Consider the following 18,108-nt stretch of genomic DNA (forward strand, 5'->3'; position numbering starts at 1 on the left):
TCATCCAGTACTTTTCAGTGAAATTCTGCTAAGTTATGTGCGCTTTTCAACAACATCAACAAACTGCACTTTTTGTTTTGATGACAACTTTGGCATTCTGCCATCTTCTGACATGCTCAATTTCAATTTTGTATCCTGGATAAAGCTTACAGTGTTCCTCTTGTAACCCAATCACCTCTTAATGCACCTATTACTTTGTAGTACATACTTAATATTTCAGAATGATTCTAATTACTGATGCATTAAAATGTGAATGGTATATATATAAGGATTGTTGTTCCATCTTGACCAGCTACAAATAAAAATATTTTTTTAGCTAGGTATTGTTGTAGTGCATGTGAGGGCAAGGCAACTGTATTTGTATAGCACCTTTCAACAGTACGAAACAACTATATTATAACAATATTTTCAGAAAGTAGGTTACTGTAGAAATAAAATATAAAAGAATATTTAATATTTTTGATTTGGTGCCCAATCCTGCACTAGTAAACGTTAATTAAAAAGAGGGTAGGAAAATGTGTTGACACAATGACAAAAGAGGAGGTCTGGTTACACTTTCAAAACAGGATCACCCAATCCCTGAGTGATGCATGTATTCAACACATGTACAGTGTATATAAGGTTCAGTATCATCATCCCGGAAAACTATTCCACAGTACTTACTTTATCATCATGATGATCCTTTCTCTGACTCTCATCTGGGCGCTCTCCAGCACAGGTATCTGCTTTTATTATCACATTAGAGTTTCTGCAGGAAGAATAGTTTAAAAGTTTGAAGACATTTTTCAGTTTGCCAGAAAAGTTTTTTCAAAAAGATTTAAAATCTAAATATTAACAGTTTATTTTTAAATTAACCAGAACCACGTTTGTTAAACTTGTCTAAGACTTTATTGATCCTACTGAAAAAAAGACTGGAAAGAACTACTGTTTGTAACAGCCATTGTGTCTTTTTAAATGCTTCTGCACAACAAGAAGAAAAACATGTTTCAACCTTTATAGATCATCAAAACCTGTAACCCTCAACACGTCAGATTTGATTTGATGTTTGACTTGTGATGTGATCATCACTGAATTGACTATTTTCTCTCCATTGCAGCTGGAGCACTGGAGCAGTGTTCAAGCACAAATGCATCAACATGTTTGTCAGGGTCGATGTGTGTAACTGCTTGGATTCAAGGTATTGTTCTCTTCATGTCATCTATTCTTTTTCAGTGAAATTAATTTAATGCCAGTTTTGTGTTCTGTCTGCCAACATGAACAAACTGCTTTTTGAATTTGTAGCCAATTCATCTGGACCTTTAATACCGCAAAACATCGGGGCCTGTGTGCCATCCTCCCTGTGTCCAGCTACAGGCAATCAAACATTTTCTTTCAAATGGGGTGTTTCGCGTCAAGTTGGATCTCTTCAGTGCTGCAACACAAATAACTGCAACTCAGGAAATCTAAATTGTAAGTACACATAGATCAGTAGCTCAATTAATATAAAAAAAGATAATATATATAAATAACAGAAAAAAGAACACCTCCTCATCCTGCTATCTATTGTCATGTTCAACTTTGTGATGCTTAAATGTTTTCTCTTCCTCAAATAAATTTTGTTCTTTTCTGTTTCAGTCTCTCTTCCTCAGCCAAATAACCTAACGTGTTTCACTTGTAACTCCACCACCTCTCAATGCAACTCTGAGTTACAATGTCAGGGAGTGGAGAACCGCTGCGTGAATGGTGAGTCTTTATGATTATAATTTAACAGTTGTGTTTTATTACCTCAAAGTATTTCAAGCAAATTCCTACTTGTGAGGTGTTGAAAATTTACCAGTGGAGCAAAGTAATAAAAGAAAGTACTCTGAACTTAAATACTATGAAATGTGAGGTATTTTTCCTTACATTTCTATTTTATGTAATTTTTTACTTCTAATCAATTACATTTCAGAAATAAATATAATACTTTTTACATATATTTATATGACACCTATGGTGGCTGGTTACTTTACACTTTCAGAATTTATGACAGATCATTTTACAAGAACGTTAAAGATTCAACAAGACAACAGTAGTACTATTAGATCTATCCTGGCCAGTTACACACTGGCAAGTGTAATTCAGTTAGGGCTGTAAATAATGACAATATTATTATCAATTAATCTGCCAATTATCAATAGTTGCAATTAATTGAATAAGTGGCTAATCACTGCAGCTCTCAAACAAATAGTATATAATATCGATAAAATCAATATGAATATCAGGGTCACTGGTTAAAACCAATTGGTTTGAGCTGAGTACTCATTCTCTTGGAGTTGTGGGTTTGATCCTTACTGAATACCAACTCTTTTTTTTTTTTTTTTCATAATCCTTTTCACCAAAGTTCTTACGAAGAAGAAGGCTGTTTCACATGCTCACAATAAAGCACGTGCTGGATTGTGCGCATCCCAGCGATTGGTCCACATCCATCAATCTAAGGACTTTTCATTTTTCCATCATTCCCAGGCAGAGGAAATTCCCACTCTTCTCATTCAGGGGAATCCATTCAACGTTACACATTTCCTGACGGCTATTTCGGAACATTTTAAATAGTCGTTGGGAAATGTGTGATTGGATTCCCCAGAAATCTCTTCATAACAACTTTGTTGAAAGCAGAAATCCCGCAATCTTTGCTTTACAAGTCCCGCGCTTTACCAACTGAGCTAACCAGTCACACTGAAAAGTACTGTGAAATTATCCTAAAAAAAACGCCCCGACTGACCCCTGTATTCAGCTATGGTTTGTTATCTCGAGATCACAAGATGATTATCCCGTTATCACGGGAAAACGGAGTAAAAAAATATTTGAATGGATGGCGGCATAGGGCTTCCGTAGAGTCCTTCACTTTGGAGACCTTACAGAAAAGTTGACAAAGGCAGTCGGTAAGTGAACTCAGCATTCCAGGGTCTGTGGATCTGACGGGCAAGTACATTTGTGTGTCATCAAATAGACAAATAGACAATTGACAAATACACTCACCGGCCACTTTATTAGGTACACCTGTTAAATTGCTTGTTAACACAAATAGCTATTCAGCCAATCACATGGCAGCAACTCAGTGCATTTAGGCATGTAGACGTGGTCAAGACAACTTGCTGAAGTTTAAACCGAGCATCAGAATGGGGAAGAAAGGGGGTTTAAGTGACTTTGAACGTGGCATGGTTGTTGGTGCCAGATGAGCTGGTCTGAGTATTTCAGAAACTGCTGATCTACTGGGATTTTCACGCACAACCATCTATAGGGTTTACAGGGAATGGTCCGAAAGTGAGCGGCAGTTGTGTGGACGAAATGCCTTGTTGATGGCAGAGGTCAGAGGAGAATGGGCTGACTGGATCAAGATGAAAGGCAACAGTAACTCAAATAACCACTCGTTACTACCAAGGTATGCAGAGTACCATCTCTGAACCCACAACGTGCCGAACCTTGAAGCAGATGGGCTACAACAGCAGAAGACCGCTGCTGTCAGCTAAGAACAGGAAACTGAGGCTACAAATATGGGCAGCAGAAGATTGGAAAAACGTTGTCTGATCTGACGAGTCTTGATTTCAGCTCCGACATTCAGATGGTAGGGTCAGAATTTGGCGTAAACAACATGAAAACAGTTCAGGCAAACACAAATTCTCACTCCTTGTCATATACTGACGCTTGGTCAAGGCCCTTTAGAGTAATTTTTAGACCTTTAAAGGTTCAGTGTGTGAGATTTAGTGGCATCTAGTGGTGAGGGTTATGAATTGCAACCATCGGTCCAGTCTACCACTGCCCCCTAACCTTTCAAAGAGCGCAGTGGCCAGTCAAGAAATGAGGTTACTTTAGGTAGATTTATTAAGAAATTATATTTACTTAATTATTCAGTAAAACCAGATGTTGTTGTGACTTGGCCACCGACAGATAACATGGAAAATGTGAGCCAAACACTGTCACTGTTTCTGCACCACAGTCCTTTATAGACCACACATTAGATAAAGTTTATACAATCATTGACACGTTCGTTCTCTCTGTAATTATGGACAGTGCAGCGCGTTTTGTGATCTGAGAAACATTTGTTGAAGAGAGAAAAAAAGATTCCACAAGGTGGGATCAAACGCTCAACCCTTTAGATGTGAGCTGTGCACCTTACCAACTGAGCTAAACAACATGTTGATGTAGGTCAATATTATATCTTATATTCTCATCCACCCTCTAATGGTTGAAAGTACTGCTCTGATGCAAAACTTATTTGCCAACCCCTGCTGTAGATTATTACTATTTCTTCTACTTCTAACGTATGTATTCAGCACAGTGATGAGTGTCTGCACTGCCTGAATTCTACCAGAAGTAGAACAAGAAGAACGTAGTGACCAAACGCGCTCTGTAGCTCTGTTTGTACGTTTTCAGCTACAGTAGAAACATGACGATGCAACGATGACAGGGGTGCCCGCGGTTCTGTAGATATAAATGGCTCATTCTAAGGTAATAAAAACATAATGGTTGTAAGGTCTATACACTCCACTGAAAACATAGTTATGGATCTTATATTACATTTCTGTCGATAGATCCTCAGAAATATTACACACTGAACCTTTAAGGCTCCGCAGTCAAGTTAGCAATGCTTAGCAACAATAAATATGCAACGTCCGGTTAGACTTTCAAAATAAAACGGAAGCATTTTGAAACTTTGCCATTTTGAAACGGCATGTTCTTAAAGTTGTGAAACATTGTAATTTGGATAGGTTTAGGCACAAAAAGTACTTGGTTAAGGTTAGGAAAAGATCATGATTTGGGTTAAAATAACTACATAGGTCAGTTAACACGTAATCTTGTGAGGGCTGCTTCCAGCAGGATAATGCACCATGTTACATGATTTGAGCTAATCATCTCAAACTGGTTTCTTGAACATGACAATGAGTTCACTTTACTCCAATGGCCTCCACAGTCACCAGATCTCAATCCAACAGAGCACCTTTGGGATGTGGTGGGACGGGAGATTCACATCATGGATGTGCAGCCGACAAATCTGCAGCAACTGCCTGATGCTGTCATGTCAAAATGGACCAAAGTCTCTGAGGAATGTCTCCAACAACGGACAAAAAAGCACAGGGACGACCAGGGAGCCGCCATGCGGATGTCGTCCACCGTCATCCCACCGTGCAACGCCACAGAGGACGAGACGCCTCTTGTGGAGTGCGCCCATGCCGTCCGGAGGGGACTCACCGGCTGACATATAGGCCTGTGAAATCACCTCGCACAGCCAGTGAGACAGGCGCTGCGCCGACAGGGGAAGTCCTTTGGACTGCTCCCTGTAGTGCATAAACAGGCGCTGCGAACGGCGTCAAGTAACAGGACAGCGCACGCACTGGGCAGAGGAGGTGGGATGTAGTATCGTCCTCAGACCCATGGGGGGGAGGAAAGAAACCCGAGAGAGTAATCACCCGTGACTGAAAGCGGCCGCCGCAACATAGCAACGACGAGGCCGGCGTCATCGGAGGTTGGAACAGGGGAAGCGGGGGGGCACTGGGGGATTCCTGCTTATCCTATTGCAACAGGTTGAGGGCTTCGTCAAGAGAGTGGGTGGACCGCCATGCTACCTCGTCCTCGCCGGCAAAAAGATCTGCCCGTCGCTGCTTCTCTTAGGGGGAGAGAAGGTCGCAGAACAAGCAGCGTGAGCCGGGGGTGAGTGCTCGGCCGGCGTGCTATGGTCTGAGGCGCACAAAGCATGGGGGATGGAGGTCCCCTGGCAGAACGAAGCCGCCCGTTTCACGGACGCCGCACACCCGTACTGATGTAGCGGCATCCCGCACCGCTCGGGCCGACTTGCTAGAAGACATCGCTCTTCTTTTCCGACAGGAAATATTCTGCCTTTTAGACAGCTCAGTGCTGAAGAATATAGGGAGCTGAAGACTGGGCCTCACCGTTGTATATATACAAGGTGCGGACGTAGGAGAGGCCCACGCTGTGGGTGGGCGTAGACAAAATTTATCAGTGCCGTGCAGGCGCGCGGAGGGGTAAACCCAATAGCAATAGCCTTAGTGGGCGAAGCCTATACGAAATAGAACAGAATGACAGTGTAACTGAGGCGGCGGGCGGGCGGCGCATGCAGTGGATATTGACTACCAGCTATATACAGCGTGCTAGCCCCGAAAACCCAGGTGTTTCTAACATTAACTTAGCTCTCCTTATTAGCTAGGCTCCTTACATGCTTGCTAATAACTTTATTAAGCTGGGTCTCCAACATTGACAGCGTTGTGTTGGACTGATTTGCGCAGCTGTGTTCATGGGGGAGAAGGAGAGAGAGAGGGACGAGCGATAGGATGTGCAGTGCGAATGCACTACGGCGCTCTGCAATCAAATACAATTTTAAATAGGCCTAGTAAAAAAAATCAAAAATCAATCTATGGCGGTCAGCGTTGATATTGTGGCATGCCGCCACAAATAAATGAACCTGGGAAACACTGGTAGGCCGACCTGATGATATTATATCATATAAATTTAATGCCATAACTTGACTCTCAAATTATCTTTCTCATATTATTAAAATTTAATATTTCTTCTCCACCATAGCTCATAATAATAATTAATGCCTCACCTAATTTCATCATAACACAGGCCTGACCCACAAGAAAGAACAGTTTATGTTTAATCTAGCTAATATTGTGTTGGTCATACTATACACTGATTTACTGCTTGTCCATTTTGAATAATACAGAAGGTAAAGAGCTTAAAAATTAATCATATTAAATCGCAATAGCAATATTGATAAAAAAACAAAACACATTACATTATTTTCCAAAATAGTGCATGTAGATTGTAGTTCGTGGGGATTGGAGGAAATGCTGGGGAAAAAAATATTGTGTAGGCCAAAAGTTGATACAGAATTAACTTTTGAAGAAATCCAACCCACGCTGCAGTGGCAAATAAAGTAAGCTTGCGATCGGACTGGAATGGGATTTGGTTTTGGCAGATACCCAGTGTTGAAGGACTTGGAACTGAATCAGGACCAAAAACATCAACTCATAATGGAGTATTTGTACTGTGTAACATTGCTTCTTTGACTTAATTGACAAAAAATATATCTTCTATAGTAAAACTATGATTTTTATTTATAGTGACAAGTGGGTCCAGCAATGCAACACTCTTTGGCTGTATATCTTCAAACCTGTGTGACCTGGCTGCCAACCAGAATGGCCTATCTTTCTTGCAAAGTATTGCCAACATCACCGGTGGAATATCCTGTTGTGGGACCAGTTTGTGTAATGCTGTTACAACAACATCAACAACAAAAACACCACCACCACCACCAACAACAAAAACAACAACTGCCAGTGATGCCTGCTGTGTCCGTCATGATATGATCCATCTGCTGCTCGGACTCCTCCTCTTTACCCTTTTTTGAAGCCTGCTCACTTGCATCTTTAGTTGGCAGTTAGTGGGGCTAGAAAATCCAGTTCAGGAAATCAGGGATGGAGTCTGGATGAAGCTGAGGTGGAACACGTCTTGACCACGACAGCAATATATATAATATAATATAATTGTTATAGTGCAAAAACTTGAGGACTCAAAGGCAGACTCGGAACTGTTTGAAGGGGTAACAAAGGGGTTTTATTGAAAGGTGCAACAGAGGACTGGGTGGTTGGCTCCAACAGGGCAGAATGGAGAACACAGAGGCGGGGAGTTAGTCCAGGCAAGATAGGAGCAGAGCAGGGTGTGGCGTTCAGCAGGTTTCCCGGAGATAGTGTGATCCTGGGCACAGAGAAAAACAGGTTAGTCCAGGGAGAGACAGAAATTACAGGGAACCTTACAGGAGAAGATAGTCAGCCTTGACGCATGTACCACATGTGGTTAACTGACGATCTGGCGAAGAATGTGAGGAGGACTGGGGTTGAAATACTGCAGGAGCTTGGTTAGTGGAATGAGAGCCAGGTGCGCTGCTGGAGCCAGAGTGTAGCCACGCCCAGACAGACACAGACAGAGGGAGGACAGACAGAAAACCCAGGGAAGGGGGGAACAAAAGAACACAAGGTAGTGGGGAGATTCTGTAGCACCACAACATGTATACAAGAGGGGAAAATGGCTTTAATTTACTTAATACATAACAAATAAATAAATTGATTTTCTAATCAAACCTGACTGAATGCTGTAACATTATATTATAATTGTGAATTTTGCATGCCTGCCAACAATTATATGAAAATGCATTAAAGTTCTGCTTTTAAACGCTTTTAAAAGCTATTTTTTGTGGGGTTCATCAATAGTGATAAATGATCTCAAATGCACCTGTTGACTACCCGTTATGCAGCGCTAACTTCGACAGCTGTTTTCCATAGCTCTAATTATTAGCTAGGCTCCTTACGTGATTGCTAATAACTGTTTTGAAGTAGGTTCTCCGACATTTACAGCGTTGTGTTGGACAGATTTGTGCAGCGGTGTTTATGAAACCAACCATTCAATTCACAGACGGGTCTGTTGTCCCTGTTTGCGAGAAAGAGAGAGAGAGAGAGACCGAGTGAGAGAAAGTGCCTAGCGAATATGCGCTGCTCAGTTTAATGTGGGGACTCTGGGTCGGATTCAGCCCTGTGTGTGCTCCCAAACCGGCTCCCAGCAAAACACAGGCTCCACGTAAGGATACAAAAATAATAAATAAAGGGTAACAATATACAAGACTGCAACTTCACGGCGACAACAAGAGGCAGAGCCGCGAACTAACACTACAGTAAAGTTACTTACTGCAGTCTAACTGTTACAAAGTGTGATACAATCTCGTTATAATATTCAGTCCGGTTCACTACCCGTTTCACTATGCAATATAGCTGTGCTCAACCTGCAGCTGATAAAACTATTACTGTAAGTTGCGGTGGGAGTTTACCCGAGTTTCCAGTATATTGTCTGAAGCCGTCTCCCTGCCTGTCTATAGCCACTGTCACACCCACTTTTTTCCGGGAGTATTGAGCCAATATGCAGCTCGCTGCGCTGAGACGGTGACGGTGAAGTAGCAGAGTCTGAACATGTCTTTGTGGAAAAACAGCCTGCATGCTGGTGTTTCTGCGTTTATTACAGGATTTATGTATGAAAGCGGTTGTGTTTCAGATTATGCTCGCTCAAGCACAAGCTTCAAGCGAGCACGCGTACAAGCACACGACTGGCTGCAATCTTAAAACTGCAATACTAGTGTCCACTGAAAATGCAATTTTCTTGTTTCAGATAACTGCTACATAAAAAGTATTGGGGAATTGAATCAGATCCTCCTCTTTCTAATTAGGTCATCATCACTGGTAGTAAGGGAAAAGTTTTTTTTAATATTTGAATGAGAGAGGAGTAAAATAGTTTAGTGACCAAATAAGTTGTGGGAAACGAATTTAAGGTAGGGGAGACCGGGTTTGGTTGTAACATGGGGAAAGTTGTAACAACACCAATTCCATCAAATAGAGATAAGACAGGAGTTAAGTTTCAGTATTTACCTACTTTCTCCCCAATCAGGCCTGGTGGTTATCAAGTCTGGAAACAGGCATATTCAGAATGTATAAAGAAAAAACTTAGTTTGAGGTAAGAAAGTAAATTTTTTGACCAAGACTATTTTTTGTTTAGTATCTATACTAGCAGATAGAATTGTTTGACTTATATTAGATTGAAATATAGTTTCTCAGGCAACATGTGATGAATTTTTTCCTTTCTAATTTTAAACCACTATGGAAATACAGCTAGCTAAACATTGGCTGACAGGGGTGGGATGGGTTGTAACACTTCTTTAAAATGTGTTACAACCATCCACCATCCACAAACCAGGGACTTTCTTGATTTTAATATTTTCCAGATTGCCCTATGCAGACTGGGTCCACCAAACCAGCATTCATTTGTCTGCACTGTGACCAGTACCCTCCATTCACATGTTCACATGTTGGCGTATGTATCGTCACTTGACATTTTCCATTCTTGGTCTCCGCCGGTGGAGAGGGTAGAAAAGCAAATGGGCAGCTTGTGAGAAGTGCCTGTGAGCAAGAAAAAATCCCAGTACGCCAAAGAGTAAAATATTGAAGTAAGGTATACGTACCGATGAGTACCGGCCCACTTCAAGCACCGACTGTGACTCTGAATAAGAATATACACACACACACACACACACACCTCTTTTTACATAGACCTAAGGATGTCCACAGATGTTTTTTAATTAGGAACATTTTAGTAGTATTTATTAAGTATACTTTTAAACTTATATGCACATACTGTTCATGCACATGAGTCATCAGACAAAGGCTGTTACAGCAAGAGAGAAACACTGTTCTTTGATATCACTACCTGTTTTGGAAGCATATCATATAGCGTGGAATCTATTTTTGATTATTTTACAACCTACCCCGCTATTGGGGCCTAAAATGACCATATTATCATTTGCATTGGGACTTTAAAGACTTGTATTCAGAAGAAAACTACAGAGTGATTTGGAGTTTTGTTCTTGTAAATTTACAACTTTCATCTAGAATGTTTTATTATTAACCCCCACCCGGCTTTGGAGGCCTAAAATCAAAATATGTAAAAACATTTAGGATAATTTAATTAATGTTAGCCTAAACAGATGGGCTACGTCTCAGAAATTGGCCCTTTAATTAATTAAGATCTTCTCCCTCAATCACAGAGGCTCACTGTATAAATGTAATGCTATGTGTTAAGAATAACGTAATTTCTGCTGCAACCGCAGGGGAACAAGTCAGGATGAAATCTAAAAAGTCCTGTGTATTAATACTTCTCATTAACACTACAGTAGTACAGAAGGGGTTGGTAGTTCACATATGGGTAACTTCGGGTTAACCACGAAGATAACCTGCAGGCTTACAGGCTAATCGGGAAGTTAGTGCCTACAGCAGGTAAGAAAAGATATTTAAGGCTTTTGTAAATTCAATTTTAGACTTTTTAAAAGTTAATTCTGCCTGTTTTTGATTTCATTTTTTAAAACTGAATTCAAAGATGGATTTGAGAGAGACAAAACATTCAACTAAAAGTTCTTTTGTTGTGTTGACAGCAGATGTGGAAAATCAGTACATTTACTCAAGACTCCTTATGTATAGAATTTAGTGTTGGGGAGTAGTGTTTAGATGGCATCAAGATTTATATTTACTAATATAATTGTACTGAAAAATTAATAATAGAATATTACTTAAAGTTATATTCACCTGGGGCACCACTCTTTAAACAAGAGAAAATTGATGGCAAATTAGCTAATTCATAACTATTAATTTGGTATTCTGATTAAAAATTAAGTTAATAACTATAATAAATCTACCATTAATAGCTAGTGGGTTGAAGGATTTTGAGTTCAACATGTATTCATGTGATCTGTGTAACGGTGCCAAGTTAAAAGGAGTTTGTTAGCATGCAAAGACTAAAGCATAACATCTCTAACCAATTTAGCAGTGGCTGATAACCGTAGTTACATAATATCACATAAACAATTATCACAACAATAAAACTCAATGAAAAACACATCAACGTACACAACAGTCTTGTGCTTAGCCATGTCAGCGTTGCAAGCTATGTGAAGCTATGCAATTCCCAGGACATTACCCGTCCATAACGAAAGAAAGTTTCTGTGGCTGCTAGACATTAGCTGGCGGGTCTGTTATTGTTTCAGCCAGGTGGTGAATTGTTCAGTTGCAGGTTCCTTAATCTGAATCGGCACATTGTGTCACGGCTGTGTGATCTTAAAGCAGACCTTTCTGATCTGAAAGTTAGAGAAAATGAAAATCACCAAGGAACATATGAGAACTTGTACCTTGCCGCTCTTAACCTTGTGATAGAGTAAGAAAATTGAAGATGAAGCACATAAGAAAGGGTTTAACAAAGCCCATCAGCAGCTACAGTGGTATGAAACCATTGCTAAAGCTGTACAGAATCTGTATCCACTGATGAGACTATTGATTTGGCAGAAAAGGTTCGGGAAATAAATCCAGATTAACGTTATCCAAAGAGTTGTGCTGCAATCTGCTCCAAGTGGAGGATCTTTTCCTCCGAGGACAATCCCCTGGACCGCATGATCGACAGAGCAATCAGTCTCTGTAAGGATGTGATTTCTCTTTACCCCCATTCTTCACGTAAAACGAAAATAGATCTTGCAAACATATATGCAAAGTCCAATTAGCAAGATGAAGCTGACCAGATATTCAAGGATCTACTAGAAAGTGATCTGGAGCCTACAGGGAAACAGATGCTTTACAACTACTATGCAAAATATTTACATTTCAATCGAAAAGAGATCCGCAAATCGATTAAGGCAGCAGAGATACCGGTAAAATCACGCAAACGCGAGAACAGCATCAGAATTCTGGAGAGGATTAAAGAAGGAAACAGACATCGAATGTGAAGAGAGAGTTTCTGGCTAACCTGCTTAACTTTCTATATGAAAGAGGCAAGATTTATTGCACTGTCCAGCTGAGTGTTTGTAACAACATCAGGTACAGGTTTATGAAGTGATTCCACTTTGTTTTCACATTATTATTTGATACATTATTATTAAACTATTGATTGTAGCTGCTTTAAAGGTGATGACATTTAGAAAAACGCTAGATTCAAATGATTTCTGTCTTCATGTGTGCTTATCTCAATAGTCAGGTTGCCTAGACAAGTGAAATACACAAATGTTATTACAACAATTATTAAAGAAATCTTTTTCAGTTCACTTTATAAATCTGATTTGTATATAAACTGTTCTTTTGAAAATCGGAAACTGTACATCATCCTGCATTTTAGAGGAAATATTTATGCATCTTAACTGGAATTTGTTTATAGTCTTTTGAGGTGTATGATAGTTTCATGATAGTTGATGTTTGTATTTATTGTTGTTGTAATGTTACCATGTTGCCTTATTTTCCAGGTTTCTATTGAAAAAGAGATTTTAATCTCAACTAGACGTTTACCTTTAAATAAAGTTAAATAAAGTAAAATGAAAGTTAATCATAAAACACCACAGAGTTCAATAACACAGATAAACCAGGAACTATTTTATTCTCACATCAGAAAAGCTTTATTAGGATAGATTGATCAAAAAAATGCTTTTACTATTCTACAGAGATTTCAGCTAAAATATGTATGTGACACAGAAGAAAGACGATTTTATCCTTGTGATATAGAGCTGCCAGACAACTACACTTGCTTTAAATATACTAAACTACTATTGCATTTACTTTCATCATCGACACATGCTGTTGTGTTAAAATGAAGACTTAACAAAGGTAAGAGATGACTGGAAGACAACTGGGTGTGTAGTTATAAAAGAGGGCAGCTCTCCAAAACAGAAACGCCTTTACAAAACATTTTCACTCACTTGGCGCCGATGGATTCATGAAGCCTTTATAATAATACAAATGCAGACACTAGTTTCAGCAGCAATAATAAACTTATGAGTTACCATGAAGTGATTAACAATTCATCTTTTCACAATTTAAAATTCTTACATTTACTTTAATTTGAGTCTTTGAGCTAATTTGATGGTAATTTGAATTTCTTCACTCACTTATAGCAAAAACAACTCTGTGGTAAAAACACATACGCTTCAGTTGCCAGTTTATTAGGTACACCATAAATACAATAAATCCTACCTTCACAAGGGCTATAATGTCACCACATGTTTCTCTTATTTTGTCCACCAATTTAATATCAATCAGGGTCGGCTATGTAACAGAACCATCTCTCTGTTTCTACAATTATCAACACTTCTTGAACTGTTTTAACACAAACTGAACAGTACAGTATAACCTTCATGAAGGCAGAACTGAATTAGGCCGTGTTAGTTTTAGCTAGGTGTACTTAATAAATTGACAGCTGATTCTATATTTGTATAGAGGAGTGTTTTGTTTGTTGGTTCTAATAGACAATCAGGGAAATGAGACCAAGCAGCAAAGGACAAATACTCCAGTCCAGGCTGAATTACAGAAGCTGGTTCCACAACATTTAGGTGCACTGGAGATGTTAACAAAGTTGGCGGCGAAAGCAGATCGGACTTTCAGGTGAGACAAAACTTCACATACGTTTGCAGATGCACAGCCACGGATCAGAAATGTGTCATTGAAGTCAACTTGCCCTGTGGATGAAAACATCGCTGTTTTACAAGACCACAGCTTTGAATCAATATGCAGCATGAGTACTCACCGTTTACAGTAATGCAGCGGTCCTGGATTCCCACACACTGCACTGTGCCGTTACAGACCGTATCTTGATCATTAGTGCAGGTGAGACACTGCAGGTCATTTTTGTTTGCTTGCATAGGGACTGAAACAGAACAAGAGACATAAGAGACACATGTTCAGTGAGAAACTGAGTATTATTACAGTTTATGTTCTTTTAAACTTTTTTCTTTTAAAGATTTAATAATCTATCAACTTTGCCAACTTATTTGTCTTGGTCAGATTGTTTGTCACTACAAAGATTGTAGTGTTAAAGGAAAAAAGGGGAAAGGTTTTAGATCACCATGCTTCTTTGATCCAGCTGCCCTGGCAGGGTAATCAGTACATCTAGAGAGGGGATGATTGTTTTTTCTTGTGTGCATGAGTTTTTTCTGTTTCCCTTTATACTGTATTATCAGCTTGTCATATGTAAATCACTTTGAATTGCATTAACCTGAATGAAAGATGCTTTACAAGTAAAGTTTGTTTGATTAACTGATCGATAAAAGTGCCAGTAAACATGCAGAACAAGGCATTTTGATATTCTTATTAGGTAACTTTCTGTTTCCTTGTGGTTTGACCGTAAATTTGGGAACAAAAAAAAACATTATTCAGTATTTACAGAATGCATAGATGGTTTAGATGAATTGAGAAGTGTGGGCTGCTACAGGTGCAGCTCGGGAAAGAAGCTGCATCACATCTGTCATCAACAATTCCTGAATATTTTGTGTGTTTTGTAGATCAAAAATACTTACAAGGTAAAGTTTGATTGTTGCAGCCATCTGTGTTGCAGCAATGAACAGATGCATTCAAAGTCAAAGAACCAGTACTGAATGACAGTATCTGATCGTGTGCAGTGCAGAGAGAGGACGGCACACAAGACCTGGTGACAAGAACCTCCAGATTTTCTTCAAAACCCAAGAACGATTTATTCATTGTTAAAAAAACACACAGACAACTAAAATAAATTTCAAGTCAATAACTTGATGATATTTTTACCATGCAACTCTTCATCAGAGTCACATGGATGTAGGAATACATCGTTTGATTTGCCACCATCAAACAGACACTGAAGAGCTGCAGCTGCAATGAGAATAAATAAATGTATATAAATGGTCATGTTTCTGTAAGTTAATTTAAGTGAAGTTTTGTTATAGTTAGGAACCAAAAATGATTTGGTTACTTTTAAGAAAATCCTGCTTTGGTTTATAATAAGAGAATAAGTGTTACTGAAGTTAAAATAAGGTCGAACTAACTTTTGACTTCACAAAGGATCATCCAACGACCCCAGACTTTTGCTGACTTTATTGTCCTGACTTCCTCACTCTTACTCCTGTCATAATTTCTATGGCCATTAGAGGTTTCTTGCTGTTTGCACACACATCCTATAGGCCTATAGTCATACTTTGGGGGAGAATGGTCTGTGCACAGGAAATAGATTTTGTCTACCAGGAGAGGGCACTCAAGACTTTTTGAAACCAAATAGATCATTTGATAGCCAGTAAAGGCTTCTCTCACTAACATCTTGGTTGTAACACAGATAATGGGCTATTCTTCATTTTTCATTAGTGCTGTGTAACAATATATTAGATTAGAAGAAACTCAGCTGTTAAAGACCAGCTTTGGCCCTGCCCAAATGTCTTGCCAATTTACTTTAACTGACCTCAACTACACCCGTAGTCACTTTGTGACATGACGTGTTTTCTAGATTAGAGGCATTTCTGTTCATGTTGGCTTAAAATAAAATCAATTTAAAACTACTTTGATTCTATTTGAAATTATATTCCAGGTATTTTTATTAGACTCTCTCATACCTACCTAAGCCCTAGTTTAGGAGTGAGTAGAGTTACCTGTGATGGAGACCATCCAAATGAGAGAGAGCGACAGAATCAATTTCATCATGATGAGTAAATGTGCAGATCACTGGTTTTACTGTGGAACTGTATCTTATACAGGGAACTGGTGTTTAAAAAGAGGAAGATACCCAGACACATGAAACAAACTAACTGTATACTGTAATTTGACCTTCCAAGCAGGGACATTCACAAAGAAACATGCCAACAACATGATCAACAGAAACTGAAGTAACAACTCTGACCTAATGTCAAAGACGATGTTTTGTGTTGCAAAGATATCTACTGAAGTTAGCATGCTAACCAGCTCGCCTCGGCCTGTCCTGAGTTGTAAAAGCACTTGTGTGTCAAAAGGAGATAGTGAGTCGCTGTTGCATTCAGTCTGTCCTCAGTCCAACATTAGAGGATGAAGGCTCTTTACCAAGAGCTTGTCAAATCAATGCTGCAGCATCATCTGCTCTCTCTCCATCTCGCTCCTCGACCTGTCGTTCCTCTGCTACCTCTTCTTTTTTGTCTCCTTCCACCACTTGATCTTTCCTGTCCACAGAGCAAATCTGGCGAGAAAACGCTCTGGTAATTGTGAATGAAATGTGTACTACTTAAGTGCTTAAAACTGTAATTGTCTTTCTGTGTTTAGTTATCAATAAGCCTTTGCAAAGGTATCAGTACAGAGCATTCAGCAGCTGACTGATAAGTGTGTTGTTTCTTTACAATCTGTCAGGTGTGGTGTATAACAGTTTAACATAGCACTGTAGCAGCTGGATAGAGGATTAGTGACCTTTAAGGGGAGAGTAGAGGTCAGTGGTTACGTGGAGGCTCAGACCCTTATCTGGTGTCCAACAAGATGTTTACACTTATCCTATAGAACTTTGCTCTTATATGGATTGGTGCCTTAGTTTGCAGACTCAAACCCTTATATGGTATTTAGCAGATACCTAAACATATACTATATAAGCTGTGTTTGATGTACAGAGAGACAGAGTGGCCATCGGGCTGGGTCACTCTCCAAGCTGCTGCAGAGCTTGTAATTGATGCTGAACTCCTTGATGTAATAAACTTTTATGATCAGGAACAGTGTCAAGCGGATTTCCTCTCAACACATCATCGCAGCATTATTGTTCGGACACCACACCGGCACGTACACAGAAACATTTGTGGTTAACGGAATAGACTGCTTCTCGGTCAGAAGTGGTGCACATGTTGTTAACACAAGCTGTTTATGTGAGTCCTGGTTGGGGAGTCATGTTGGCATGCCTCAGCTGTGGCCGAGGTCTTTACTTATTACTGTATTAGCCTGAATAAAAGTAAAACATTGTGAGTTGTCTTTTATTTTAGGCAATTACATGTTCCCAGTGTTGGATATTTTTTAAGAATGCAGTGGTGCATTATGGGTCTGTTTATAGTGTGTCTGTTAAAGTTTGTCAGCACTAAAAGTGTTTCATTGGTCTACTTTAACTGCGGGAGTTTTAGAAGACTTGGGTAATGTGTTTGGCTGCCACAGAGGAAATATATTCAGAGTGAAGACAAATCTCAAGCGTATGCACTGCACGAACCAGGGAGAAAATCTATCAAGCAGCCAAGAATAACAGAAGATGAAGAGCTCATAAATACTACTACCAAGAGCCTGACAGGAGAGAGTTTGATTATGTGAGTGACTGACAAGGTAAACAAATGTAGGACATGTGAAACCTTTTTCATTTTTCACTTCTTACGAGAGAAAAGGTTTCAAGGAAGAGTAATCTCTTCTGTTATGGACAAACTTTAAAGTATCTCAAGGAAGCTTTAGGAACTTTATTATAAATTCACAAAGTATTATGTCCTGACAGACATGAAACTTGATGTAAACTTGAAATGTATATATCTTTAATAAGACCAATGTAGTAGAATTCACTATCGTATACAAGCAAATGTACATGGTGCCATGCTTGTGTGTTGCCACAACAACCTACAAGATGAGACTTTGTTATATCTACAGCTGTCTTGATTTTAATTTGATAAATTTGCCAACCATCCTGGCATCTGGACTTTCGCACCAAAATGTGTCATGATCCATGGTGATGATTAGCTCTTCACTGCTTTCTATAACTTTATGTCACTGCTCTGTGTTTTCCTGG

The 18,108-nt window shown here is 39.4% G+C and overlaps 1 protein-coding gene and 1 pseudogene across 1 annotated transcript; both read left to right on the forward strand.

Moving 5' to 3' along the window:
* Nucleotides 1-672: 672 nt before the first annotated feature.
* Nucleotides 673-7,404, forward strand: LOC123971233 (urokinase plasminogen activator surface receptor-like). Its single transcript, XM_046049947.1, has 5 exons — nucleotides 673-718; nucleotides 1,097-1,177; nucleotides 1,282-1,449; nucleotides 1,615-1,722; nucleotides 7,101-7,404. The coding sequence occupies exons 1-5, from the start codon at nucleotides 673-675 to the stop codon at nucleotides 7,385-7,387; spliced, it is 690 nt and encodes a 229-aa protein (XP_045905903.1). The 3' UTR covers nucleotides 7,388-7,404.
* Nucleotides 7,405-7,818: 414 nt separating this feature from the next.
* On the forward strand, nucleotides 7,819-12,343 carry LOC123971234 (annotated as a pseudogene).
* Nucleotides 12,344-18,108: the final 5,765 nt, after the last annotated feature.

This window comes from Micropterus dolomieu, linkage group LG05 (genome assembly GCF_021292245.1).
Source record: "Micropterus dolomieu isolate WLL.071019.BEF.003 ecotype Adirondacks linkage group LG05, ASM2129224v1, whole genome shotgun sequence".
NCBI classification, from domain to species: Eukaryota; Metazoa; Chordata; class Actinopteri; order Centrarchiformes; family Centrarchidae; genus Micropterus; species Micropterus dolomieu.

Excerpts from the sequence above, each read along its gene's own strand:
- LOC123971233 (XM_046049947.1), top strand. The coding sequence starts at position 673 with ATGATGATCCTTTCTCTGACTCTCATCTGGGCGCTCTCCAGCACAG. Across the intron at positions 719-1,096 it reads CTGGGCGCTCTCCAGCACAG|CTGGAGCACTGGAGCAGTGT; the intron begins GTATCTGCTTTT and ends TCTCCATTGCAG. Across the intron at positions 1,450-1,614 it reads CAACTCAGGAAATCTAAATT|TCTCTCTTCCTCAGCCAAAT; the intron begins GTAAGTACACAT and ends TTTCTGTTTCAG.